General features: G+C 37.1%; 3 protein-coding genes, 1 long non-coding RNA gene and 1 other non-coding gene across 17 annotated transcripts in view; 4 read left to right on the plus strand and 1 right to left on the minus strand.

Moving 5' to 3' along the window:
* The first annotated feature begins 477 nt into the window (after positions 1-477).
* On the plus strand, positions 478-550 carry TRNAR-UCU (transfer RNA arginine (anticodon UCU)). Its single transcript has one exon. It is a non-coding gene; the product is annotated as a tRNA-Arg (tRNA).
* A 628-nt stretch (positions 551-1,178) lies between these two features.
* Positions 1,179-6,365, plus strand: Nup58 (nuclear pore complex protein Nup58). Of its 10 annotated transcripts, none has more exons than XM_076526978.1 (9): positions 1,180-1,435; positions 1,533-1,882; positions 1,953-2,157; positions 2,238-2,611; positions 2,787-3,011; positions 3,097-3,171; positions 3,288-3,310; positions 3,432-3,464; positions 5,302-6,365. In XM_076526978.1, the coding sequence occupies exons 1-7, from the start codon at positions 1,371-1,373 to the stop codon at positions 3,302-3,304; spliced, it is 1,311 nt and encodes a 436-aa protein (XP_076383093.1). In that variant the 5' UTR covers positions 1,180-1,370; the 3' UTR covers positions 3,305-3,310; positions 3,432-3,464; positions 5,302-6,365. The 10 variants fall into 10 exon arrangements, with proteins under 10 accessions (XP_033333548.1, XP_033333547.1, XP_033333549.1 ...); XM_076526977.1 differs by lacking the exon at positions 5,302-6,365 and adding an exon at positions 4,457-4,645; XM_033477657.2 differs by lacking the exons at positions 3,288-3,310; positions 3,432-3,464 and adding an exon at positions 4,457-4,621 and having other exon boundaries at positions 1,179-1,435.
* LOC117224600 (protein FAM114A2) lies at positions 5,809-13,892 on the minus strand. The gene is made up of 6 exons (XM_033477655.2): positions 13,725-13,892; positions 11,897-12,050; positions 7,690-8,672; positions 6,843-7,444; positions 6,415-6,732; positions 5,809-6,328 (listed from the first exon to the last, which is right to left on the minus strand). The coding sequence occupies exons 3-6, from the start codon at positions 8,633-8,635 to the stop codon at positions 6,254-6,256; spliced, it is 1,941 nt and encodes a 646-aa protein (XP_033333546.2). The 5' UTR covers positions 8,636-8,672; positions 11,897-12,050; positions 13,725-13,892; the 3' UTR covers positions 5,809-6,253.
* Positions 8,877-26,397, plus strand: part of kibra (WW and C2 domain containing protein kibra) — a 51,356-nt gene continuing 33,835 nt past the window's right edge. The window contains exons 1-3 of one of the 4 annotated variants that reach the window (XM_076526971.1): positions 8,877-10,866; positions 11,512-11,652; positions 22,723-22,832. In XM_076526971.1, coding sequence (XP_076383086.1) covers positions 11,525-11,652; positions 22,723-22,832 — 238 coding nt within the window. In that variant the 5' untranslated portion in view covers positions 8,877-10,866; positions 11,512-11,524. Of the gene's footprint in view, positions 10,867-11,511; positions 11,653-13,939; positions 14,073-22,722; positions 22,833-26,397 lie in introns of those variants that run through there. The other 3 variants (XM_076526970.1, XM_033477654.2, XM_076526972.1) reach the window with 3 other exon arrangements.
* On the plus strand, positions 19,287-20,176 carry LOC117224603 (uncharacterized). The gene is made up of 3 exons (XR_004491268.2): positions 19,287-19,544; positions 19,724-19,948; positions 20,029-20,176. It is a non-coding gene; the product is annotated as an uncharacterized LOC117224603 (long non-coding RNA).

Below are 26,397 nucleotides of genomic sequence, written 5' to 3' on the forward strand. Positions count from 1 at the left end.
ATTAACGTTCCCTACGGTTAAGAAACATACAGTAGTTAATAACAAATAATCTAAATTTTTTAAATATTTTATTTTTATTCGAGGAATTCAAATTTTATCCAATTTCAATTTCGAAACATATTTCTAATACACTACCATATTTTAATATATATGTATGTAAATCTATTATTTCCTATAGATATATCATAAGGATAATGCTACGTCGATAAAGAAGTGTACAATGAACAGTAAAATTTAATTATGACAAAACCTGTTAATTACGAAATTGTCATTTAATCCAGGAAAATTATACCGATTACATATATCTGTTTCATTCGTTACACACAATATTTTTTTAGAATTCGGTTATCTATGTTTTAGCGTTTCTTTTTATACGTTTACTGACTTGCATAAATTATTGTACAATGCACGAATGACATCTGTCGGTAGTGTATATTTTTATACATGTATTGACTATAAGAAGCGGTATTACATTGAGTCCCTGTGGCGCAGAGGATAGCGCGTTGGACTTCTAATCCAAAGGTCGTGGGTTCGATCCCCACCAGGGATGATTAACATGGGAGAGTATATAAGGGTTTTAATTACTGATTTTACGGTATTTGAACACCCATTGCCTTCCAATTTTTTAATCATTATTGTTTACGAAATGTACTTTTAACATTTTGTGTTCAATTGATTTTGTACTTATCTGAGAAATCCATTATCATCGTAGTATTCTGTTCAGTTGTTTCTCGTACTTTAATCTTTAATAATACATAAATCGTTCTCAATTTAGGGAAGTAATTGATTGAGTTAGCTACATTAACACATTTAAAATTAATACAAAAAATATTTACGTGCATATGCACTGGGGTTAATTTATTATTAATGAAAATTTGCTCCTCGTAAAAAGAGTCTTTTCGAAACAGGACTAAATATTGCCAAGTAAATTAGTCCCTCTGATATCTCTAAAAAATTATAGTTATTTAGACCAGTTTTAAAAGGTGTCCGAATACTCTTTTTACCTACTGTACATAATGTTACGGTATTATATATAAACTATGAATTTATACTCGAATTTCCCTCTTATCGCCATTGGCGAAGATCATAGTACAGTAGCGCCATCGCAAATCGTACCTATATCGAGTGGTGGCGCAACAGTTCAATGACTCGTCGATGGCACTGAGATGGAAATTCTTCAAATCTTACCACACTGTGGTTGGGAGCCTGTGAGATAACCTCGAATGGTGCTGTTTTATGGTTTGGTGCATGTACGTAGGTTATGTAGTGTTTTTGGGAACATAACTTCTTTAGCTTGATTTACATACTGTTGGAAAACGTTTAAATATTAGAGAAGATTGTCGCAAATTAGATTAAGATAATAAGAGAATATGTTGCCTTTCAATCTTGGGACACCTGCAACATCTAGCAATACAAGCTTCGGATTTGGACAGAAGTAAATACATATACTAACCTTAATATGATATGCTAATAGTGGGAAACATTTTTTGTATGCTTTGAAGATTTTATTACAATTTTTTATAATTTTTCAGACCAGCAACAGGCTTTAATTTAACTAGCACACCTTTTGGTACCACTACATCAGCACCATCATTAACTTTTGGATCTTCTTCGACACCATCAACAACTACTAGTCTTAATTTCGGATTTAGTAGCACTCCTGTAGTGTCAACACAAACGCAGTCGAGTAGTTTAGCATTGGGAGCTAATACAAGCACTACAACTACTAGTAATAGTTTATTTCCAACAACAACTACATCTGCACCGTTGTTCAGTGGACTCAATTTTGGCACACCTGTGACAAGCAATAATCTTTCATTTGGTGTTACATCTAATATACCATCTACAGGAAACACTACTTTTTCTGCTCCTTCCAGTACAAGTATATTCAAGATATTGAATTAAAATATTTTTAATTATTCTGAAAAATATATATACATATTTATTTATAGCATCGCTTTTTGGTGGATCTGTCATCGGCGATGGTCTATTAGGATCAAAAACAGTTACCAGTACGACAACTGCTACAAATAAAGGCTTGGGAGGCTTAGATGTTTCTGCTAGCAATAAAGGTCTTTCACAAGGGAACAGTAATTCAACAACCTATAAGGAGAATGTTTGGCCCCCGGAATTAATACAAACAATAGAAAAATTCAAGTAAGATTTACAGAAAATGTTTCAAAAGATAAATGTATTAAAAGTGAATAAAATTAATTCAATGCAAGCTTTTACTTCAGAGAATTTGTAAAAGAACAGAAGGTGTTATCTTCAGATATAGCTAGAGGTTCTGTGAGACCATTGCACAGATGTGCAGAAGACACAGCATTGTTGATGGAAATCTTAACTACATTAGCAGGTTCTGTCCAGCGAGATCGTTCTGCAGCTGACAAGTTAAAGCAGGATACAGCAAAATCATTACAGAATGCTGAAATTGCACAAAGAACACACGATACTCCACCAGGATTGCAATATGAAAATAATGCACCATTATTATTCTTCATGGAATTAGCAGATAATTTTGAGCATGACTTAATGCTATTTAGATCTCAAATTGAATCAACAGAAAAACATATACAAACAATGATGACACCAAAAACTCTAACACCCCAAGGTAATTTTATCAATATATTTACGTTTATATTTTAAGAATTTATCTCACTATATGGACTATTTCATCCCAAGTGATCACACTTTTAAACATATAGCTTCGATTGTTATGAAATTTCGTAAACTTGTAAGATCTTAATGAAATTCCTTGTGAAACTTCACTTGCAATTATCTTTTAGAATTAACAATGGCTATGAGTAAACTTCACGAGTCCCTAGTAGCTGTTGCTGGTAAATTACAAGGAGTACATTCAAAAGTACAACAGCACAAAGAACAATATCTTAATTTTAGGAAATATGTACTAAAAGACAATACAAATGTTTTTGAAGATATTAAAGTAGATGGAAAAGCATCTCGAAGTAATATTGGAAAAATTACAAGTGGCCCAACTCCATTTGGACCAGGTATCTTTTTCATGGATGCTAATTAATAGGTAAAATATCATATGCTTTGTACTCATTCTAAGCGTTAGTTATTTTATTTTTGCAGGAAATAAAAGTTTTCTCTCGTCAACGGCATTAAGTTCTAACAGATCAGGAAGTTATGAAACACGAAATCTATTAGGTAAATAAATCGGTTGTGATTTCATGGTATTGATATATCTTTATTTCGAAAAGAAAACCCCCAAAACAGCATATTTTTGTTGTTTCAACTACCCCATAAACATCTCCTACCTTCAGGTCTTGCGTGGATTTAGTATAAGGTAGATTTACTAACATATAACACCCTCTTAGTAGTTAGTTTTGTTTGTAATTCTTTAATTTGTAAATATTTTTTTATTTTTAACCTTATTTCCTTTATTTGATTTTGATTTTCCTTTACAGAAAAAATATAGTGGACCTCTTTTATTTTTTGAGGTATTTCTACTTCATTTCTTTTATTTATTGTCGTTTATAGGAAGGAATGTAAATCTTATACATCTAACATATTTTTCTTATATACATGTACATCATATATCTTTACTCGTATAATAATACCTGTGTTTACTGTTTCGTACGTGGCATCAAGAAATGGAAGTGTATGTAGAGACAATGATTGTTATGCTTGCTATGTAATTACTGTGTTTTTTTATACAGGATGTCTGATAACTTTGGTGAATCGCTTCGACGGTAGATTTTACACATGAAAGCAATAAAAATAGTTCATATAAACATATTCTTCATATAACTATACTTTCTTTTTTATTGATTTCATGTGTAAAAATGATCGATGAAGTTGTTCCCTGGAACTATCAGATACCCTACATTTGCTTTAAGTGCATCTCTTTCCTTCTTGGTAATGAAGAAATTCTTTGACTAAAAAATATGTTGCTCAACATATGTGATTATCAAATACAGAAATCCTTGTAATACATTATATATGTATTAGTTCCGTCAATATTGGTAAACACCCACATAAGTATAATTAAAACTAGATAAAAGCAGTCTGAATTATTCTATTATTATTAATATAATTCTTGTGTATTTCATGTAGTCATGAACGCATGTAACATTAATAGTAATATATTATAAAGCAGATAAGTGAAAGATACACAGTTTAATGCAAAAGGTAAATTTATAACTGAATGTACCTAGTTTTTGTATAAAAGTTCATTAAAATACATTCTTAGTAAATGAAAAGATTAATTTTTAGAAATTATGAACAAAACCGGTATGTTCGCAGTTAAAAAGACACAGCAATGGTCATTCAAAAGTATATTGCCTATATTCCCCTTGTCATTGTAAATATAATATATCATTTCAAATAATAATTAATTTATTAAGATTTGTGCACAGCTTTAGTTATAGTATGCTAGCTAAACTATCATTTTAATTAGATTCAAAATAACTCAGTGTACATATTGTTACAGTTTGGAGAAATACAATACCATCATCGTCTGCTACTAACATTAATCTAGGCCCATCATTGAAACCGCCAACTGCAAGTTTGACTTTTAATACCCCAACAAACCTTACTGCACCTTTGTCAGCAAGTGAATCAAGTTCGAGTTTCCAACTTCAAAAACCTCCTATTGGTAATAAAAGAGGGAAACATTGAATTGTCTACATTTATTTTTGTACTATTCTGAATTATGCTTAATATATTGTTTTCCGTTTTCATTTTTTTATAATTATGTAGCATTAATTTTTCTGTACAGTAATAATCAAGTCTTTTCGATGCCAAGAAAGTGTTTGTTTTTCTACAATAATTACAAGAAAACATTATGTTTTTGTTTACTTAATATTTACAATAAGATAATTGAGTACTTCTTTATAGTGTATTTACATGATATTATTTAGAAACTTCTATTTTTAGAAGTACATTATTTTTATAAAATACTCTTACCGCAAATATAGATTTATGTTATTTTTTTATATAAAATATTTCTAATACATATACATAGATACACGCATATACATAATACCTTCCTGGCACAAATAATTAACACGTTCCCTATACCTATCTGCTTTTGACTAATTGTAAGTGTTATTTTCACTCTATATATTCACTGGAAATAATACGCGCTATAAAGTTTTATGCTAAATTTACCTATATCTTTATATTTGTGGGATCGAATAGAAAAGTATCTTTATTTGTCAGATAAATTTTCATCAAATAAATTATTCGTATCGATTGAGATTGTTTATTCGATATTCGTTGAATAACGAATAAAGATAAAATATCCCTTATTAATTATTCAAAATTTTTGTTTAGGTAAATATTCTACCTAATTCTGGTCATACTTATACGCGACCAACCTAGTTCTAGCAGCGGGAAAGCTACTCGCGTGCCGTGGCCACCTAGCATTCATGCCGGGAGGCTCCACCAGTGGTTGTAACAGGTTAAATGTCTCGAAATATATTATAGATATTATTACACGGTACAGATAATTTCATATGTTTTAAAGAAATACCGATAGTGTATTGAATGCATTAATAAGCATGTTATAAATAACAGATTATAATATTAAAGTTTAAAAGTGCGATCGGGAACGACTGTATTACCGATAGTCGAGGTCGATTGTAACATTTTACACGCTTCCTATTTTTTATTAATAACTTGAACATTTCTTAATGCATAACAATACTGCTTTAATTGAATAATTTCAGAGAAGTATATTTGTTATTACAGTTTCAGTTGGTAAAAGTATTTCATGTCGAGACAACTCATTATTATTGTTAGCTTTGTAACTTACCCACGTAGAAATATTCATTTGGAAAATCAGATGAGCACATGAATTTATTAACAATGTGAATATAATTATAGTTTAACAATAATATCGAATATTTAATACGTATTAATTCTTTTTACATTCAGCCTTAATAAATTTACTAATATGGATGTTATATCCAAAAACATTTTTTTATATATAATACATATGCAAGATGTAACCATCTAATGTATGCACCTCAAGTATCTTATAATTTCAATATATGCATAAGATAAGATTATTTTATTATTGAAATTTTCTGTGCTAAAATAAGTTTGCGTCTAACTAAAAATGCGACCACTACGAATATGTACAGTGGTATGTGTTATACTTATGTACAAATCTCTTTTATTTGGTCCCTGTAGCAAACGAATCGTAAAAAAGTAATGTGAAAAATTAGTAAAAAAAACTTGTCTCTTTTTTTGTAATGTTATTAAAAAGTGTCTTCCGTAATTATTAAATTGCACCAACTTGTACTATGGGAATTAACAGTTTGAAAGCATCTTGAATATATGAACTTGCATTTGAAGCCTGTACAAAACAGAAATTAAAGAATTATATTTGCATACATTTTACATTTAATTAACGTATGCATACAATATCAAATACCTCCTTACCTCCATAAAAATTGTTGTTATATTAGTCTCAATACTATCTGGTGTTTCCTTAATTTTAGATAATGTATGCAAGAAGTTACAATAGGTATTGGCTAATATTCCAATCTGAGTAGAAAGAATACGTGTCAATTGAACTAGTGCATCAGCTTCGTTAACTGTACTTCTGTGTTCCTTGATTAAAAGTAATTCTGCAGTTTTATGAAACCTTTCAACAGAAAAAGCTGTGAACTGTGCCAAAATAGAAACTGATTTTTCAAATATTTCTTCTTCGGTATGTGCTTGAAGCGATACAAGATAGGCTTCAGATTCCTCGCATACCTAGAACCAATATTGTAAAACTTTGATTACAAAAAAATTCTATTTACAATTCTATGTTCAAATGTCACGATCAAGCAGTATATGTGTATACCGATATTGAAATTACTTACATTATGTAATTTTTCATACGTGATATTAACTCCAAGATCATTAGATATTTCTTGCAGTCTGAATTTTAAATTATTTATTAGATTTTCTTTATCACAATCATCATCATCTTCACCTATATTGCATAATTCTTGAACATCTTCTAATGTCTCTTGGATAGAAGTTAATTCAGTACTATTTAAGCCAAACAAATGCTGTTGTATTTTAATATTACTTTGTTTCGATAACATTTCAAGTGCTTCTAAATGAACAAGACCATGATAATCATCAAATAGGCTTTCGAAATGTACTTTTCGCATTTTTTGTTTCTCTTCTATTGTTTTTTCAATTGTATCTGCTTTTTCTTTAGCTTCTCGAAGGATTTGTGACAAGTTTGGTTTGTTTGCATCACTTATAAAAATGGCTCTTTTTTTCTTCAAGCCTGGATCACCTTCTTGCAATACCTCCATTGTCTTTTTACCAATGGCTTCTAATGTGCCTAATCCACCGGACATAACTTTACTTCCAGTTGATTCAACCAATTTTGTTATTGAAGAAACACCTGATAAGAGGTTCCCAAAACCAAAAGAAGGATATAGTTGAGATTGTTCTTCTATTGTATGATCTGGAAACATTTAGAAGTCGGTAACATAAATATTAATTACAAAATTGAATACAGAATTGAATATAAGAATGCATAAAGTTTGCAAACAATAACATTTGCTGTATAACGATTTTGTACAATTATATGAGATTCTATAATATTTTATCACAAGGTGAATCTAATGTAGGCAATTTTACTTTAGTGCTGGAAGTAAAACCAATAAAATATGCCTATAAATAACAAGAATTACATGAAAAAGTTATTACCGTCTACTGCAGAATCTTCCTTGTCATTTGTTTCATCCATATTAGGTTCTTCTGTTATAGCAATAGTTTCTTCCAAAAGTGTGAGTCCTTGCGATACATGACTGGTTATCGCAGAAACTCCAACTGTTGCCGTATTTATTAATGAACTTACAGCCCAGTTATCCCAACCCCATCCACTAGACGAAGTTGGCATTTCTTGTCCAGCTAACGACAATTTCTTTAATATCGGTTGCAATTTTTCTTCAGTTAATTCCTCGGGTAATTCAATTTCACTTCCAAGTCCTTCCCAACCCTCGGGTTTGAACACTTCTTTAAACTTTTTGTCCGATTTCATTTCTTCTGGCATTTCTAATTCAGATAATTCGTCTTGTGCCAGAGATACTGTGGATGAATCTTCCTTGTCTTCAGCTATTATGTTTTCCGTAAGAATATTTGTTGTTACAGTATTTGCGCTAATTTGAAAATTATTTATAGTATTATCGCATGCAGTAATTTCGTCCAAACTATCCCCTTGATCATTTTCTTTAATTGTCGAAATCATAGTGCTCGAATCTATTGTTTTTTCAACAGATTCCTCTGTTTGTAGATTGGAATCTGTAAGCTCGTCGTCAGTTTTCTTTACATTATTTTCCAATTGTTCTATTTTCCCGTCATTCGATGCATTCTTACCGCTGTCATCTTCATTATCTTTAAATGAGACTTTATCAGGCGTGTTTTTACTTGCCGTCGAGTCAGTCTTTGATGAACACTTTTTACTTTTTTCACTGTACACCATATTTTGATAATTGTATGGTGTACGAGGTATAAATTCCGTATCGTCATCAGATTCCGAACCTATCGTTGTCGGTGAAGACCATATTCGTGTTTGATTACTTCTTCTTGCAGATATGTCATGGTTCATTTCTTCGTCAGCACTTTCAAAATCATCGCTTTCAGATGTTGCCATGTTAATTCCACGTTACGGTCAAAATATTTTTCTAAAACTATTAAAATGAGAGATAACTAGCAGAAACATAAAATTCCAATATCAGCATTAAGAATGGATGTTAATACAATTATTTAAATCAAAATCTTTTGCAAAAGAGTTATATATTATATAACCTCTAGCAAACACTTGTGCATACGTAGTACAGTTCTACATACATACGTCACCTCTCGTATGCACAATGAAATGTATATGTAACGTTCGCGAGACTTTCAAAACAGATAGCTTCGATACTTGACAATTTTTCTGTAAACTTCGTGTTGGTTTTTTGTCTGAAAGATAGCAAAGCTATACAATAGTCGTTTTCAATATGACAAATAATTGGGAAAGAATTAAAAGAAAAAACTTCAGCGTTGTAGGAAGAAAATTATACAAAGTAAAATGACAATATTGTGCAAAGAAAATAGTAATCTTGAATTGAAATTCCCAAAACTGACAGATCGAACTGTTTTATAATAAAAAGCAACATGCTTTATGTTGGATAAACATTTTGCAAGGTAATTTCGATAGAACGGTAAAATCGAATAACTATACAAATTAACAAAAAAAAAAAAAAGTATGTAATTTCTCGACTCAGTTTGAGTAGTACAGATATGGTAAGAACAGCAAGGACAGTCGGAACAGTAAGAATGGTAAAAACAGTAAAGAAGGGATAGATAAAAAAAAGGAACAATTCTAAGAAAAATGATTTGAAAAATGTATGCGTTTACATTCCTGGAAAGTTTCAGAAAGTTTAACAAAAGATCCCGACAGATCGCAATTATATCATTTATTCGGCTGAAATGTTGAACCGTTTCGAGTGCACCTGCGTTTAGAAGTTGTGCGATGGCGCCATCGGTGCAGCATGACGGAAAGCATGCGAACTATTGGAAGAGCATCGCGTTCGTTTGTTCCCGTCGCTGTTCGTACACAGCGGTCAGAGACACTAGAGCTATTGCCGAGGGGAAGGGGTAGTTTGTGTGAAAGAGGAAGGAGGGTACAAAGCTGAGAGGGGATTACGTTTGGTTCTCGTCGCTATACGAGTTGTGGCGGAGAGGAAGAGAGAGTGAGCGAGAAGCATTGCCAAGCGCTCACAGTATGAACGTCCAGTGGCATGTTTCAAACACTCAAAATGCTTGTAGTTGGCGCGAGGTTGTAGTATCGTCGAAACGACAGAGTAGTTTGTACGTATTCTTGGCACTTTAACCAACGGTCTTGACATAGCGTGCGGTTTCTGTTAAGTCATATTCACTTGAATTTACGAACAAGCAAAAGTGCCTTGCGATAACTATAACAGTGTCCTATTTTGTGTACCTAAGTAAAAGTGGAGTGAAGTAGTAGTGTGTAGAGAGAGGAACGCAAGATAAATTCGAATATTTTAAAAAATGGTAATGGCTGTTGCACAATCGATGGAAATTTTGATGTAAGAAGGAAAAGGGAGCACGGTGAAATGTATTGAACAGTACCGGCATTAGCGTGCATTTCTTCAACTTCGAACGGATCGCAAATACGACCTGATTCACATCCTCTGACAAGAGTGAAAGAAAGGAATGTAAAGAACTGCAGACAGACTGGAACTACACCGAAAACTAATCAATGAAATGCGCAGACGAATCGGGTTCGCAAGAATTGTCTGTGTACACTGTACGTATCCACATACATTGACACGGTGCTGAAAGGCATATTTTTCAAAAGGCACGTCGCATCCGATGTTAAAGAGAAAACGTGAAATATGTAAAAACGGACGAAGTCAAAAAATGTTTCTATAAAAAGAAGTGATCGAACGTAACGTTAAATTCTGTCTTTCGGAGGCAGAATGCAGGAATGTAAAAGGAAGTGAACCAAAAGTGACACGACAAGAGGGGTGAAAGTGTGTTTTATAACGAATTCAGTTCTTTTTATACGGTGTACGGAAAACAGTGTAAAAACTGTGATGTTCGTATAATTTTTGAAAAATATAAAGTGATCGGTGATATGTTCAAACGAAAGTGTTACGATAATGTAACGGGCATTGAAACGCGCTCTCTGATACAAACGTGCGACCACGATACAGTCTCAAGGCAAGATATCAACAGTAGAATTTTCTTCAACGGGCAGCTATGTTAACGGTGGAATTCCGCTTGAGAGGAATCTGAAGGCGGGGACTCTGACGTCACTCCGCTCATGATAATGAGGTATTCATGATGGCGGAGTAGCGCGCACGCGTTCTGTGTGTACGTATGCGCGCGTGCGTGTGATGTGCGTGTGATTCCATATTACATGCATACATATATACAATGTATGATATACATATATACTCACACATACATACATATGTATGTATATATATATATATCATATATACGTAGCGTATGTAATGTACGCACGAGTGTGTATACGAATGTATGTACGTGTATGTATGCAGGTATGTATGTATATATATACACACATGCAGAGAGAGAGAGAGAGAGAGAGAGAGAGAGAGAGAGAGAGACGTATGTACGTATACGCACGCACACATACGTACACGCATGTACAATACATGCGTGCGCGAGTGTGTGCGAGTGCATATATGTACGTGCTTTTCGTTCGTACGATATGTACATACGCGGCGTGCCCGCGTGTGTGTATCGCATGTGTATAATCAGTGATGTGCAATACATCCCTTCTATTTCCATTCCACTGTAAGTCCGTGTGTATCACTGCTGCGTTCCTTCTCTTTTACCAGTCGAACCAACCTCTTTATCTTTCTCAAAGCATCTGTCCTTCTTTTTCTTCTATCGATATAGTGTGTACATGGCGCGGGTAAAGTGTGTTTGTGCGCATAGATATGTGCTTCTGTTGACTGGTCGGTGATAGAGAATTTTGGATGGATTTAGAGCGCAGTGAAATATGCCAAGGAGACGAAATGGGGAGATACCGCTTCCGGACGGGTGGGATGTCGCGCAAGACTTTGATGGGAAAGTGTATTTCATCGATCACAATACAAGGAAGACAACGTGGGTCGATCCAAGAGACAGGTATGTCAGATTTATACGTTCGCCTTTGCCGTATACACACGTAGAGACGCGCGTACACGCGGCAACTAAATATGTATACCCGCGCATACTACATACTGTGAGAATTTTCTCCGTTCACCGCCGAAACTCTTTGAAAATCATAGCATCGGGCTTTTCGCGTATCGAGCCGGTTATTGCAGTAGTGCGTATAAGTCGCGAAAGAACCTACATGTCGAAATGCAAAATACTTTTGACATTAGATTACCCTCGTGAGAGCGCCCCTTGGGTTTTTCGCGTGTGTGTTGTACTACGTGTACGTGTATATTCATACAGCGAGGACTCGCCGCGCCCGCATTCCAGTCGCCAGGGCCGCTACGCTGTCGGTGAAAAACTCGAGATATCTGGTGATCAGGGTCGAGCTGTAAACAGAATTATTATTTGCCTCTTGTATCTTTACTTTTGCATTTAGACAATTCTGATTTTTCTCGCTGCTTCACTCGACAAATATGTCGCGACTATATCGGTATACATGCGTATACAATGTCTAGATTGTTAGGAACGATAGAATATCGAAAGATCCATTTTATATTTCTAGAGAAAATTTCTCTCAAAAAATATCACACGTATCTATGCACACGTATACTACCATGTCAAATTCCATTCTTTCTACTATGCATACCATATACAGTGTGCAACGTAACGTTACCATTCGACGCTTGGTTAAAATTGTAAAATAAAGGTAATTTTTAAATACTGCAGCCGTTGATACAGCTAAACGCTGCGTTGTTAATATTAAACTATTTTTAATCCACTTATCGTTTTAATTCGATGGTATTTTTGCGATAGAATTCGCATAATCGCACCGCCTGAATTACAGTCGATCTAGATTGCAGGTCTAATTGCACAAATGTACGAAATCTCTCTGAACGTGTTTCGCGTTATTGTACACGTTGTTCACGATATATAATACAATATGTACGCCAACTTGCATATTGCACATTACATATCGATAACGTTGTGATGTTTCTTTTTTTTTCAAATCTTATTGTACGACGATCTTTTAGAACACGTGACCAAGAAACTTCAATGTTATTCCAAGCGTCGGAAACTGGGAATGATTTCAATTATTTCTCACACATACATAGCTTAGGTATTCACATAGATATAACTTTCACCTGTACACACCACTGAACCGTGTAACTTGAACTCAAAACGTTTCACAAAATTTTACGCGTTACGCGTATCATAAGTTCTACCGATCTGAATTGTTCACACTACATATGTATTAATGCCTGTGTGGCGGAAACGCTTGACAAGCTTACGCACCTGGCATGCGTTAATGCCGTACAAGCATTCCTAGTACGGACAATTCAAACCGGTATAACTTTAGATGCATGCTAAATTTTGATAAACGTTTCAAGGAAGAATTACCTGCTCGATTATTAAGGAAAACGATAATATTAAATGCGATAACGATATTTTCAAATTTAGTAACTTTTGTCTTATCTCTTTAAATTGTTAAGGTTGTTAAGATTCTTCCGGCAAAAATGAGATCGAACAGAATCCGGCTAGTTTTACAAACTTGATCATTCGTATGCGTTAATTGTGTTATTTACGTTAAATCGGAATTGTTCTAAGCAATTTTTTGAATTTACAAACTAGAGAGGCAGGGTGAAAGTGTATTCTGTAATTTTCTGTAAATTTCCTATTCATAACCAATTAATGCATCGGGGAACAAATTTCTACTGCTCCAAACAGTGACTCCTTCGTCAGGGTAGGGACCCTCTATACGTATAATATTTTGACCGCGGGTCTTTATTAGTCGAGATTATTAACCCCTTGTCGCTCTTCGACGAATCTTAACAACCTTTTCGGTATCAATATTAATCAATGTTAGTCACGGTAATCGTGAAGAATATGATAAGACAAGGGGTTGAAAAATAACTTCTCGTACAATGCATTGATTTCTGTCTACCGTCTACACACGATATGATACACACGATGTAGATTTTTGGTACGTTTACCACAATATTTGGACCGATCTTGACGGTATAAAAGGGTCACCGTTTTATTCTTCGTCGGGAAATACATACTCTTAAATCTACACGGTGAGACATTTAATTTTTAAGACTGGCGCCATATCTCGGCAAGTAGTGGCGACATCTGATGAGCATCCTTAGGAAGGTCGATCGTTTGTCCGTCTAATGCACCTAAGTTCGTGCCAATCGGATGATAGATGACAGAGCGAGGACCGTTCCTGTCGACCAAGTCCTTAATCCAGGTTGAAATTGTATCGTGAAACAAAAAGCGGTTATTAAATTTAACGCGAGACTTGGTAAAAGCGCATCGGAAACATCCGGTTCATGCAGCAAGTGTATGGCGATGCTTATGCCGATCAAATGTTTTCGCGCGGCGTCAACGATGGTTGGACGATAGAGAAGGCAAGTTTCGAAGATCCGAAAAGATCCAAAAGATACGTAATTTTACTGCAAACGACCGCGCGATGCTTCGTTGAAAACGCTGGAAGCGGCTATGAACATCGATTCGGATCGTTCTTCGCGTCGCGTCCGTCCCGATTATCAAGCTCCAGACAGTTTGACACTGCACGATAACGCGCCATTTCACAAGTCACTCGTTGTTCGTCAATTTTTGGCCGGAAATCAAGTGCTCGATCATCCGTCGTGTTCGTCCGATTTGGGCCCGCGCGAGTTCTCTTTATTTTCAAGATCGAAGTTGCAGTTAAACGAATGCTTTTCCGGAGACGTTCCGACCATCGAAACAGCTTCGACACGGGAACCTAAAGGTAATGCAGTAAATTCTTCCCAACTTTTCTTCAGCTTGGAAACAAGAGTGGAGAGATCATGCGTTTGAATCCATTTTGTATCGCTGTAACGAGCGTATCGAAGACGGGGCACGAGATTTTGTGTATTTCGTTCCGGTCGCGTTTTATCCAGTCTAAAAAAATTAATTGTCCGTTAATGAATTAATCAGGCCGTTAATTCCGATCTCCCCCGTATTTCTCAGCGCGCCGCAACCAAGAGCACGAGACTTTGGTTCCGCGAAAACACTTCGCATTTAAACACTCGAAACGTCCTAATTCATTTTGGTAATATACTATACTTAGGTCTCAGTATGTCGAGTTAATTCAGTACTTTCAATTCGCGTCCTCTCGTCGTTCCGATTGCTGGTATCGAGTCCAGCACGGTGCACTTTTACCGCTCGAACTGCACAATTTTTAACAAGTTACGAGGCTAAACCAACAATTCCCCATACCTTCCTCCGCTCGTGGGTCCCGGCGATGAAACAAACGTCGGCTCCTCCGCAACTAACGAACTCGTTCTCCCTCTCGATCGAACGAATCCTCGGTCACGCACGACTGCCTTATCCCTCGGCTCGTAACAATACTATTAGTTCTCTTATTAATATTTCCGAAACTAATAATTACCCGTAATCAAAATTTTACACATGCGATCGCACACATCCTACTACCCCTCCGCACCCTCGCCCTCTTGTTCAATAAGTTTCTTGCTCATTTTTGGGAAAATGGATTGCACTTTAGGAATTTTTATGTCTCGAAACACCCTTCACCCTCTTTCCTTTGCAACAATGTTTTTTCATCCACGCGTTTCTTACGTCTAACGAGCACGGCGATTGTGACGACTGCGCGGAGCTAGACCGAATGATTATTGTGTGTAATGTAGTTAGTACACCGTCCAACATTAGCATTATTTGTATAGTTCGCTTTCGAATCGTTGGGACACGAAGCGATTCTCCTAATGAACGCAAAAGTGTACAGCAATCATTTGTTCCTTTGCACAGTATATTACACAGTGTATTGACCACCTCTTGGGTTAGTCTTTTTGTACGTCAACCTGACAATTGCGATGTATCCAACGAAGGCTCGATATTTATCTTGAAATTTCTTCTCGTTTTGCTGATTCTGCTGATAATTCTTCCATTTTCCCACACATAACTATGCAAGTCTAGAAATCAGGGACAGCATAAAACATCGCAGGAAACGTGTCGCAATGTACGAAAAGTAGCATCGTAACGGTTGAAATTAACTAAATAGGAAACTGGATGATTTATCATCGTACATAATGTCATCGCACAAACATGCTGTAGAGATCAGTTCGAGACATTCGTCTGGATCTAAGGTGAACGATGCTGCACAGAATTACTGTTTCCTTCGCCGTCTTCTCGTCTTCTCGTCTTTTTGTCCCCGACGCAGAGTGCGGCCACGCGGGACAAAAATATAAAATCCAAACGATCTCGTAGAACAATATCAGATCTCAAATTATTGTACGATTATGGCAACGATACACGTTGTATAGGAAGTAAGAATTTAAGGAATATCGATCGTTTATGAGGCAAAGCTCAATTATCTTCAACTGCGAGTTAACGTGTCTCAGAAACGGCATATGTTGTAATAATCTGAAAAGCTTTTGTGCCTCGAATTGCAACGAACAGTTATATTCGCCTTTTTCTGCGTTTGCAGAAAACATAACAGAATAAAGATTCTTGTTCGTTGTAACGGTACGTTTTACGATAATAATTACTATAAATATTTAGTAAATCGCCAAAAAATAAGGACTCATCGGAATTCCACTCGAGCAAAACAATGCTTTTCCTCTGCGATGCATTGCAATATAGTTAATAACGCGTAATTAAGAAGATTAGGTGCGGTAACTTGCAGTTGTGTTTGATAGAACCTATTAACTTATCACATTCCCTACTAAGGAAAATTCGGTCGTTAACTAGTTGTTTATTTAACGAGCTTAAACGAGGGTTGTTTGTTAATTAATGGTCGCGTTTAATACGCGACAGTTGGAAAAAATGAAAAAAGAATGAAACAAAAATAATAATCGATAAAAGTTTAAGTAAATACGTTATAATTGCACTGCGCGCACGAACACGAATAAAAGGCTAGAAAGCAAAGAAAACCTGGTATTTAAACAAACAAAAAAGAAGCAATAAAGACCGCACCTCCATACAACCCGAACCACTGTGCGTCGCGCCGTTCTGCTACCGCGCTTACTCGATTCTCGCTTCGTGCTTTTGTTATCACCTTCGAATCAACCGTGGGGAGATCACAAGATGAGCCCTGGCGAGAATGCGGTGACGTATGGTAAGAATGCGGGTCCGATTGGTCAGAGACGGAGCGTAACCTCCCCTAGACCTATACGTATTTTCGATTAGAGCACTGTATTGGTCGATACGGTCACGCACACTAATTGGATCGCGCGACGACGAGAGACGAAGAGGGGAAATTAGACGTATAGAAAACGAGCGAGATAGCGCGAATCGATAGTTAGTAGTTGTAATCGATGCGGTGAAAGAGCGCAGGGTCTATGGAAACGTCAGAAGTAGGGATAGGCGATCCTCGTCGTGTGATCTTACCATGGTACAAACCGATCGAAAGTGTTGCGAAAGTGTACGAAACGCTTGATGCCCAAGGTGTTGACAGTGTTTTATATCAAATTTCAAACCTGTGTCCTGAAACCACATTGCTCCTGCACTTGCAAATTTTCAATTTTATTATATACTACACTTAGATTTATATATTTATTTACTGGTCATACGTGTAGGGGGAGTCTTCGAGAAGTCATCGAAGGGTTGATCAGTTCGGGAACAACACATTTTGAAAAGAAAAAATATTTCCCGACAAAAGTGTCGAGGTGTCCGACATATCGCGTATCGAATGGCAACAAGCATGTATTAAAGGTCCGTTTCACCTTGAGTGGACGGGTCAAGGTCGCGTCAAAGCGAGCCTGCCTTTTCCGCAAAGCGAGCTTTGAAAATGGGTCCCCAAAAGTCTCGGAAGACTCGACGATCTATAACCAGTATTGCAATTTAAAACGTTCTATCGAATTGTCGAATCCGTTCGACCTTGACTCGACGGGTCGAGGTCGCGTCCAAGATAGCGATATCTTCCAAAGCTCGTAACTCGTGACTATTTTCATCGAAAAAGGGTTACCAACTGGTATTTCGGAAACGTCTCGTAGTCAGCTCCGATACTGCATAGGCGCGTCGACCATGGCGTAACCTTGACGCGACCTTGATCCGTCTACGCGAGGTCAAACTGTTGCGATCATTCGATAGAATTAATGAAACCGTAATACTTTTGATAAAAATATTGTTTTCAAAAATGTATGCGACAGATCTTTAGTTTCCGGGTGTCGATCGCGAACGTGTTGTAAACATTTGTTCGGTCTTGTGTATAATTTATGAGAAAAATGATTTTGAATGGAAAGTGCATTCCTAGTCTTGTACTCGAACAGTAATAATAGTTGTGCCCATGTACAGTTGAAAATTGTCTCTAAAATACTGCTAGCTTGTACAATGAAACGCGTTTCCCCATTATTTTGGATATGCGATAGGTCGGGGTTGGTGCCCCGTATATGGTGCCCCGTACGATGCGATACGAATGTAGCCTTGCGCATTGCTGCTATCGTTTTTGAAAGCGGGCAGTCTATCCTCTGGATCTACGATTGTGTCTATTGTGCGAATGACCTTGGTTTTGGAGAACCCGTTCTACTATAAGGCGATTCGCATACGGTTGAATTTCTGTTTCTGGGTTGCCGTCGACTGTTCTTTCCTACTAATCCTCCTAGCTCGATGTATCTATCAGGGAACTGGTTAGTGGCAGTGACATTGAATCGTTGTGGATCGGTGAAACGGTGCTTTTTGTTCTTCGGTCTATCTGCTTCTACGATGAAGCGTGAATTGATCTCGGAGCCATTATCAGCCTCGTTGTCATTGTCAGCCCAACCTGACTTTACTGCAGAGAGATAAACTGAATTGTGTTCGTCGTACGAGTCCGATTGGACTCTGGGCCCGCCGTGGTCATCGTAGGGTATTCCATCGCAAATGGCGGACAAAATAATCCATAAAATTGTTGTTAGCTATTCAAATTCGTTTCTGAATGTAGTAGGGTAGGGTAGATGGGTTTTAGATGTCCCAGTTCCGTGCTCCCGGTTTAAAAGCGTAGAGAAAAAGAAAAGTTTTATATATAAATTTGTGCATAAGACATCCTTTTTTCTATACGTTTTTAATCCGAGGGCAAACACGCATTGTACGCGTGGGTACACGAATTGTTGTCGGGTGTCCCTCTTCGACTATCTGGCTTTGACCCAACTGCATTACTTAAACTCGTGCAAACGCGTTCTCGTATTTCTAATACCGTCTTAGTTACGTGTGTGAAGTGTCTCAAAATTCCATGTTACGAAATTACAGCATCTTTGGTTTCGTGGACGTTGACTCAAAGAACTTGTTTTCATATTGACTTAATAATTTTCACTATGCACGCACGCGTACATATATTCGCAATACAGTAATGTCTCTCTAATTGACGCCCAGATTGACCACAAAAATGGACAATATGGGAAGAGGAGATACGATTTTTATACTTATAAATTGTCCACAATTATAAAAACGAGCCGCAAGGCTCGAATAATCGTATCTCCTCTTCCCAAATTATCCAATTTAGTGGACAATCTGAGCGTCAGTAAGGGAGACATTTTATAGAGATATCGTAATGCAATATTATCAAGGGGTTCAACATTTTATATTCTTATTTTTTTTTATTCTTCTTCCATGATATATATATATATATATATATATATATATATATATATATATATATATATGTAGAATTTATGACTTTCACATTTTTGCTGTTAGATGGCTTCGGCTACGTAACGTAGCTGTTAAATAAAAAACAACATGGCGGACGCAACCGCATATTTAGTTTTACGCGAGTTCGGGATCAATCTAACCTAATCGGTTACAATTTTGCTTACAAGTGATTCAAGTGATTACAAGTGATTTAAAATGGTGCAAATATGTGTTGTACTGTGTATCAAAAGTTGTAAAGACAAATACCGGACTGCTACAAATGCATCTTCTTAACGGTAAGTATCTTTTTGCTGTTAATACTTGATCTTATAATACAATGTTGCATAACCGATAACAGATGAAATTGTTTATTAAAAATTGTTTATCGTTGTTTACGATGTACAAGATTTCGTTCGTAACCGTTCGCGAAATAATTAGCGGTCATTTATTGTCCCTTGCTTTATATTAATTACAGATTTCCTAAAAATCCAGATTCGAGGAAGCAGCGGATACAAAGAATAATGGTAGAACATTCGACTCGTGCATGTGTCTGTTTGAAACGTTTCGCTAATTAATGACCGAGTATTCAAATGTAATGCTGTAACACATGCCGAACGAAACGTTGTATCCAAACATAGCACATGCAAGGATTAAATGTAGACAGTGTTTCAGCGATTGTACCAGAAAATTAAGCTTTAAGGTTTATTTTCATAGTCAATGCTTGAACTTAGTTTGTGTAACCTTTTAAATTTGTAACAATCTTTCGTAATTTTCCTCTAGCTTAGAAACTGAAAAGATGTCTTCGATAAGGATGCGGAAAGCATATGTTGGCGATTTCCAGAATTTGGATATACCAAGTGATCGTGATAATTATACAGACGTTGTTAATGCAACAATTGTTAAGAAAAATAAAAGAATATAAATATTACTACTTTATTTTCTATAACTTCGATAATATAAATAATCGATAAGTATAAACTTATAATTTACGCGTAGTTAAGTTAACTTTTAAGTTTTAGTTATAGTTTTAGACTTACGAGGAGGGTGCAAGGCCTTCGGGTCACCGATTTAGTTCGTTTAGACTGGTTGGACCGATTTAGTTTCTTTAGTTTACACCAACTAAGTCCGCGTCCACTCCTCGTTAGGATCAAGCTTTAATCGGTCAACCCTACGCGAGAAGTCAACCCTACCTTGCTCGTGTAAAAAGTCATTTTTTAATCTAACGAATTCTACGAAACTTTTGCGACCGGACCTTGAGACCCGGTCACCTATCGTCCGCACCTGAGAAAAAACTAGAATTTCCCCCCAAAAGTACAAACAAACGATAGAGTTTTGCAAGCGATGCTCGAGTTACAAATTCAATCGTGTTATCGTATGTTAAGAAATATAACATTGTAATTTATAATGAAAAATAGAATGGTAGAGCACGCTGTCACAATTGCTCGCGCCGCGAGTAGTGTTCCGAACACTCCGAGTGCGAGCGCGTGCGGCTCGAGACTGAGACCCGAGATAATAATACAATGACCATCGCGCCAGCAGTGAATACTACTGCCGACGTGACGTGACGTGATTTGACGTGTCGTGATGTGACGTTACGTGACGCGTGGTCTCTTGCAAAACTCTTTCGTTTGTATTTTCGGGAACCGAGTAATTAGGTTCTCTCTTGTATAGTTGGTTTTTAAAATAAATTGAAAAATGTCCGCAGAAATTAGGCGAAAAAGTGCCGCTAGAGCACGAGACCGAGGGGCACCGAGCGGTCTCTAACCGGAACACTTTTACGTACAGAAAATGACCCCCTTTGTTTTAGAATTTTTGAAAATCTTCTATCGTGCACGCAGCGTGTATCGGCCGCAAGTTTCACGAATGCGATACTACCGTATTGTATACGTATACGTGTACACGAATGCGTTAGCATGATAAAACTCTACTCCGGACTCCAAAGGGTAGGGGCATTCTCGGTTTCTCCTACCACTCTCCAATTCATACCGATCATACTTAGTTCTCGCGATTTCCTACTATCCGGTTAAGCACCTACACGCCCCAACATGGATCGGTCACGTGAGTTCACCTCGACCTCGTTGATCCAACCGCGGTCGCTGCGACACTTTAGTTAGATACAACATTAAGTTTTACATCTGTCACTTGCTAACAAATACTCGTATCTCGTGTCTCGTGTCTCGTGTCTCGCGTCTCGTGTCTCGTATCTCGTATCTCCTATGTAGGGTAAGTCCGGGATGGTTCGATCATCGAGCGAAACCGATCGTTCCTAATGTTTTAAGATCGAAACAGGAGAGAGCTCTGCAACTCGTTTGGGGTGAATCGGCTCGTTTTATAGGAAAGATTTTTCAGTAAGTTCACATTTAGGAGCAGCCTGTTGTGTCGCCTGATCCGCGGGTCTGATTTACCCCTTTGCAACGCCATTCATTGATCGCCACACGTCGGTTAGATAGACACCGAATTGGCCGGAAGCCGTGAGAAGCGGAAGAGCGTTAATAAATATATGCGTTATCCGTCCATGAGAAGATGGCATGGAGGAACTTGTAGGGATCCTCCCCCGGATCACAAGTACACTGCTGGATAGAGTAGAAAACTTTTAAGAGCCGTAAAAGGCTGTAAAAGCGATCCAGCGAAATAGTGGTTGATATTCTTCGTTATGTTTTATGCAGCATGTTCGATGATATTAGCATTCTTCTTCGACGACTACTAATTCCACTTCACTTTCACCGCGATAACGTTACTTTCTATACATGCAGAAGGTACAGTCTTATTGTTGCGTGTATTTACTAATAGCGAATCGGTACTTGAAAGAGTATAAAAGTTTACATTGTACAACAGGTTCGGTTTAATCGTATACGGTACACGCGATTATTTCTCCAATTGCACATTTTTCGCTAGTTGAAAAATCAGGGGACAAATTTCAGACGTACGTTGCATGGAATAAAGTTATTGGACCGGATCTACCACGATACCCTAATAATTTTACATGTAGAATGAACAGAGGAATCGTTCTTGGGGCAATAAAAAATATGCATTTCCATTTATAGGAATGATGCGATTGCTAATTGTACATGCACCGATGTGCTTAACAAAATTTAAAGGCCTACAGATGTAGTGCTCTTCGAGTCATTTATCTTTATACCATGTACAGTAATGTCTCCCTAATTGTCGCCCAAATTATGCGCTATAATAGACAATTTGGGAAGAGGAGACGCGACTGTTCGAGCCTTGCGGCTCGTTTTTTATAATTACCGATTGTCAATAACTATAAAAATGAGCCGCAAGGCTCGAACAATCGTATCTCCTCTTCCCAAATTGTCCATCTTTGTGGACAATCCGAGCGTCAATTAGGGAGACATTACTGTACGACCGACATCGTATGTTACTCTCTATTCTCATATCGTTACAATTTTCGGTGAATTTACACAAACGCATTGATAGACAAATATTTTCAAGCGGTTATTTCTTCATTTGCAGATTTACGAAACCTCAGACGTTCGCGGACTGCATTGGAAACGAGCTACCACTTGGATGGGAGGAGGCATATGACAAGCATGTGGGTGCATACTACATTAATCATGTTAATCGTGCGTATTATTTTTCCTTTTTACACGTTATTATAAGCTATAACAAGACTACGTTTCCATACGTTTACGACATACAGAAGTGTGTAGCACATTACAAGTAACAAACGCGAATTACAAACATGATCGATCTTTTCTTGATCTGTACATTGGGCGTATGTACAACTTCCATGTACGAAGTACAATTATGCTTTTCGAATTTTCGTCGGGGCCAACTCTGCGCAAACGACGAACGTCCGATCTTCTCGTCAAGAGCGGGTCTCTTTCTTCTCGAGGCATCTTTTCGCAAAAAGTATCGGAAAAGTTAGATAACGATATAAAATAACTTGAAATGTTATTTTTTCTGCACCGAACGGTCTAACGAAAATAAAAATAACAGCATTGATATAAGTGACATAAAACAATAGTACCAATTTATTTGGTAATTATTACAAATATATTTATTCGATCATATATATGTTATTACCGCTCGACCTTAGCTTTTTTTAAATATATGGGGAAATACACATGCTTAGTCCTACGTATATTTAACACTATTAACTGTGCAAATTAACAGATCCACCTATGCATACGATATCTTCTATAAGACTTGCGGTCTAGGACAAAATGATAGCCCGTTTATTTGCAAGAAATATGGATTTTGATTAGATGAATGCATTTAGAAAGAGAGAGAGAGCGAGAGAGAGAGAGAGAGAGAGAGAGAGAGAGGGGGGGGGATGATCGAACTTTGATAGATTCGCGATAGGGTCCTGGGTTGCACGTGGCCCGAAGGATGAATGAGTGAGACTAAGCAGACCTGGTGACCAGTACAGTCAGGAAAAAAGTCACTACACGTGGCGACGCTTGCGCAGGGTGCCCCGCACAGTGGCGTGGAGCATTCGCCGGACTAACATTACAATTCTGACAACTTTTATTGCCTGTTATAAGATCGTGTTCTAATGAACATGTGTTTTGGCGATAACTTCAACCTGGCATGTGTAACGCGACACTGGGTGAGACTGGGTCTTTCGTTATCTCTGTTGCTTGTGTCCGGTGATAGCTACAGCAGGTTGAACGCGAGGTGACACCTGAGACACTCTCCGAGATGAGATCACTGGCTGTCCCGTTCGATTATTTTTGGCGATAGCGTTTATAGGGCACACCGGTGTGTTGGACTATTTTAGCGGCGAAGCCCGAGATGTTCGTAAGAAACGAAGCCTCGATGGCTGTCTTTGTTGGAAATGATCGCCGCTGACAGAATTGTTCTAAAATAACAAAAGCCGAAAGGTCGATGGACTCGGCTTCGCGCGAATATTCTGGAATGCAGAAGAACCGGAGTGTGAATGTAACGTGCTGTACGTGGAACAATATGCCTAATGTTCTGTATGATTCTGTTTGCGTGAATAATTTGATGTTCGGTTTACACGCGTCGACGTGTACTGTTTGGAGACAGGAATGACCGAGTGGTTCAATTGTTCCTTTGATTTTATGAATGACTATTGTGCGATGGGATGCTTTCCGAGAGCGCGATGCAGGTCGGATTGGCCGTGTTAGCGGCAACGCATTTTTAGAGAGAGAGAGAGAGAAAGAATTCGGAAAGGATGACCAAACTAGGGTCTTTGATAGATTTACGATAGGGTCCTAGGATGCACGTGGCCCGAAGGATGAATGAGCGAGACTAAGCAGATCCGGTGACAGTCGACGGTATCGGGCGTCTCAGGCCATCTGTTGAAACAATTGGAACAAAATTACTCGAGCAGAGAGAAGCTCGATCTCGAAGATATACTCGGAAACGTATCGTTTGCGAAGAGTCGGTCGATGAAAATTTGGTATCATATGTGCTTGAAAAGATGCGTTAAATGTATAGATCAAGACAGCAATGGTAGCCAGAAAAATAAGCTAGATTTGAAGCCGGAGAAACGGGGGTGAGTAACGCGACGCGGCGGCCCCCGTTGATTCGCGCCAATGTTGACAGGCAGAATACAAATAGGAGCAAGTACAAGTCAACTCGCGATGCTCCCCAGCTTTTTGTATTCTGCCTGTCAACGCTGATTTGCACCGTGCAGTGAAGTGGGAGTCGAAACGGGTGGTTTAAGGAGAGCTTTAAGATGATTGTACCAAACTTTTTGCTAACCTTTTTTCTGGAGTTATCAAGGTTTTTTTATAGGTAAATTTACAATTTTTCTTTTCTAGATTCGGAAAACATTATATGTGTGATGCTAGCCGAATTCGTCACAGCATCCCCTAAAGGATAGGTACAAAAAACACTGTAGGTCAACCGATAAAAAACCGAAGGTGACCTTGATAACTCCGGAGAAAAAAGGATTGACAAAAAAAATTTGTTACAATCATCCGTAATTGGTTATAAAGTGAATTTTAATTATAAGTGATTCAAGATGGTGCAAATGTGCTATATTCAAAATTGTAAAGAAAAATACTGGACTGCTACGAATGCATCTTCTTATCAGTAAGTATTTTTTTACTGTTAATATTTGATATTATAGTACAATATTGAATAATCGATAACAAGTGAAACGAACATTTATCGTTTATCATTGTTTACGATGTACAAGATTTCTTTCGTAACCGTTCGCGAAATAGTTAGCGGTCGTTTATTGTCCCCTGGTTTATATTAATTACAGATCTCCTAAAAATCCAGATTTGCGAGAGCAGTGGATACAAAGAATAAAGGTAGAACACTCGACTCGTGCATCTGTCTGTTCGAAACATTTCGCTAATTAATGACTGGGTATTAAAATGTGATGCTGTACCACATGCTGAACGAAATGCTGTATTCAAAACATAGCACGTGCAAGTACTAGACGTAGATATTGTTTCAGCGATTGTACCAGTAAATTAAGCTTTAAGGTTTATTTTCACAGTCGATAATTTAACTTAGTCTGTAATCTTTTAAATTTATAACATCCTTTTGTAATTTTCCTCTAGCTTAGACACTAAAAACGTTACCGAAGATGTCTTCATTAAGGAAAGCATATGTTGGCAATTTCCAGAATTTGGATGTACCAAGTGATCGTGATAATTATTATACAGACGTTGCGAATGCAACAATTGTTAAGAAAAGTAAAAGAGTAAAAATATGACTATTCTATCTTCTATAACTTCTCGATAATATAAATAATCGATAAGCCAAAATAAGTTTGGAAAAATTAAAATTGTTTCATGCATCAAAATATCGGTATACCATTGCTATTACATTTGTTAAGGATAAATTTAAGATCGTCGTGACAATTACTGTTAAGGGTAGATTATAAATTTATTGTAATAATTAATATTAATACATACGTAACTACGTGCAAGCTTATTATTTTACGAATCCAACTGTACGCTGGAAAGGATAGGGCGAAGGGCTGGAGATCGGGACAATAGCATTGTTTTGCATGATCAAGCCAAGCGCGCAAAAGTAGGCGCTATGCGTCGATCGTAGATCGCGAAAAAAAATGTAGCAACCCGGGGTCACCTAGTTATTGGAAGAGCCGCGAGATTCGTGACGCGATACACGAGGACAAAATATCATTCGAGAATGATGCGCAGTCTAGGACAAAAAAGGGATCGGATAAATACAATAGTA

This window comes from Megalopta genalis, chromosome 16 (assembly GCF_051020955.1).
Source record: "Megalopta genalis isolate 19385.01 chromosome 16, iyMegGena1_principal, whole genome shotgun sequence".
NCBI lineage: Eukaryota > Metazoa > Arthropoda > Insecta > Hymenoptera > Halictidae > Megalopta > Megalopta genalis.

What these genes read in the sequence shown, in the direction of transcription:
- Nup58 (XM_033477656.2), top strand. Translation starts at nt 1,371, where the DNA reads ATGTTGCCTTTCAATCTTGGGACACCTGCAACATCTAGCAATACAAGC. An exon ending in CAAACAATAGAAAAATTCAA is followed by an intron (nt 2,158 to 2,237) that starts GTAAGATTTACA and finishes CTTTTACTTCAG; the next exon opens with AGAATTTGTAAAAGAACAGA. An exon ending in CCCAACTCCATTTGGACCAG is followed by an intron (nt 3,012 to 3,096) that starts GTATCTTTTTCA and finishes TTATTTTTGCAG; the next exon opens with GAAATAAAAGTTTTCTCTCG.
- LOC117224600 (XM_033477655.2), bottom strand. Translation starts at nt 8,635, where the DNA reads ATGGCAACATCTGAAAGCGATGATTTTGAAAGTGCTGACGAAGAAATG. An exon ending in CGTATGAAAAATTACATAAT is followed by an intron (nt 6,733 to 6,842) that starts GTAAGTAATTTC and finishes TATTGGTTCTAG; the next exon opens with GTATGCGAGGAATCTGAAGC. An exon ending in TAACAACAATTTTTATGGAG is followed by an intron (nt 6,329 to 6,414) that starts GTAAGGAGGTAT and finishes TGTTTTGTACAG; the next exon opens with GCTTCAAATGCAAGTTCATA.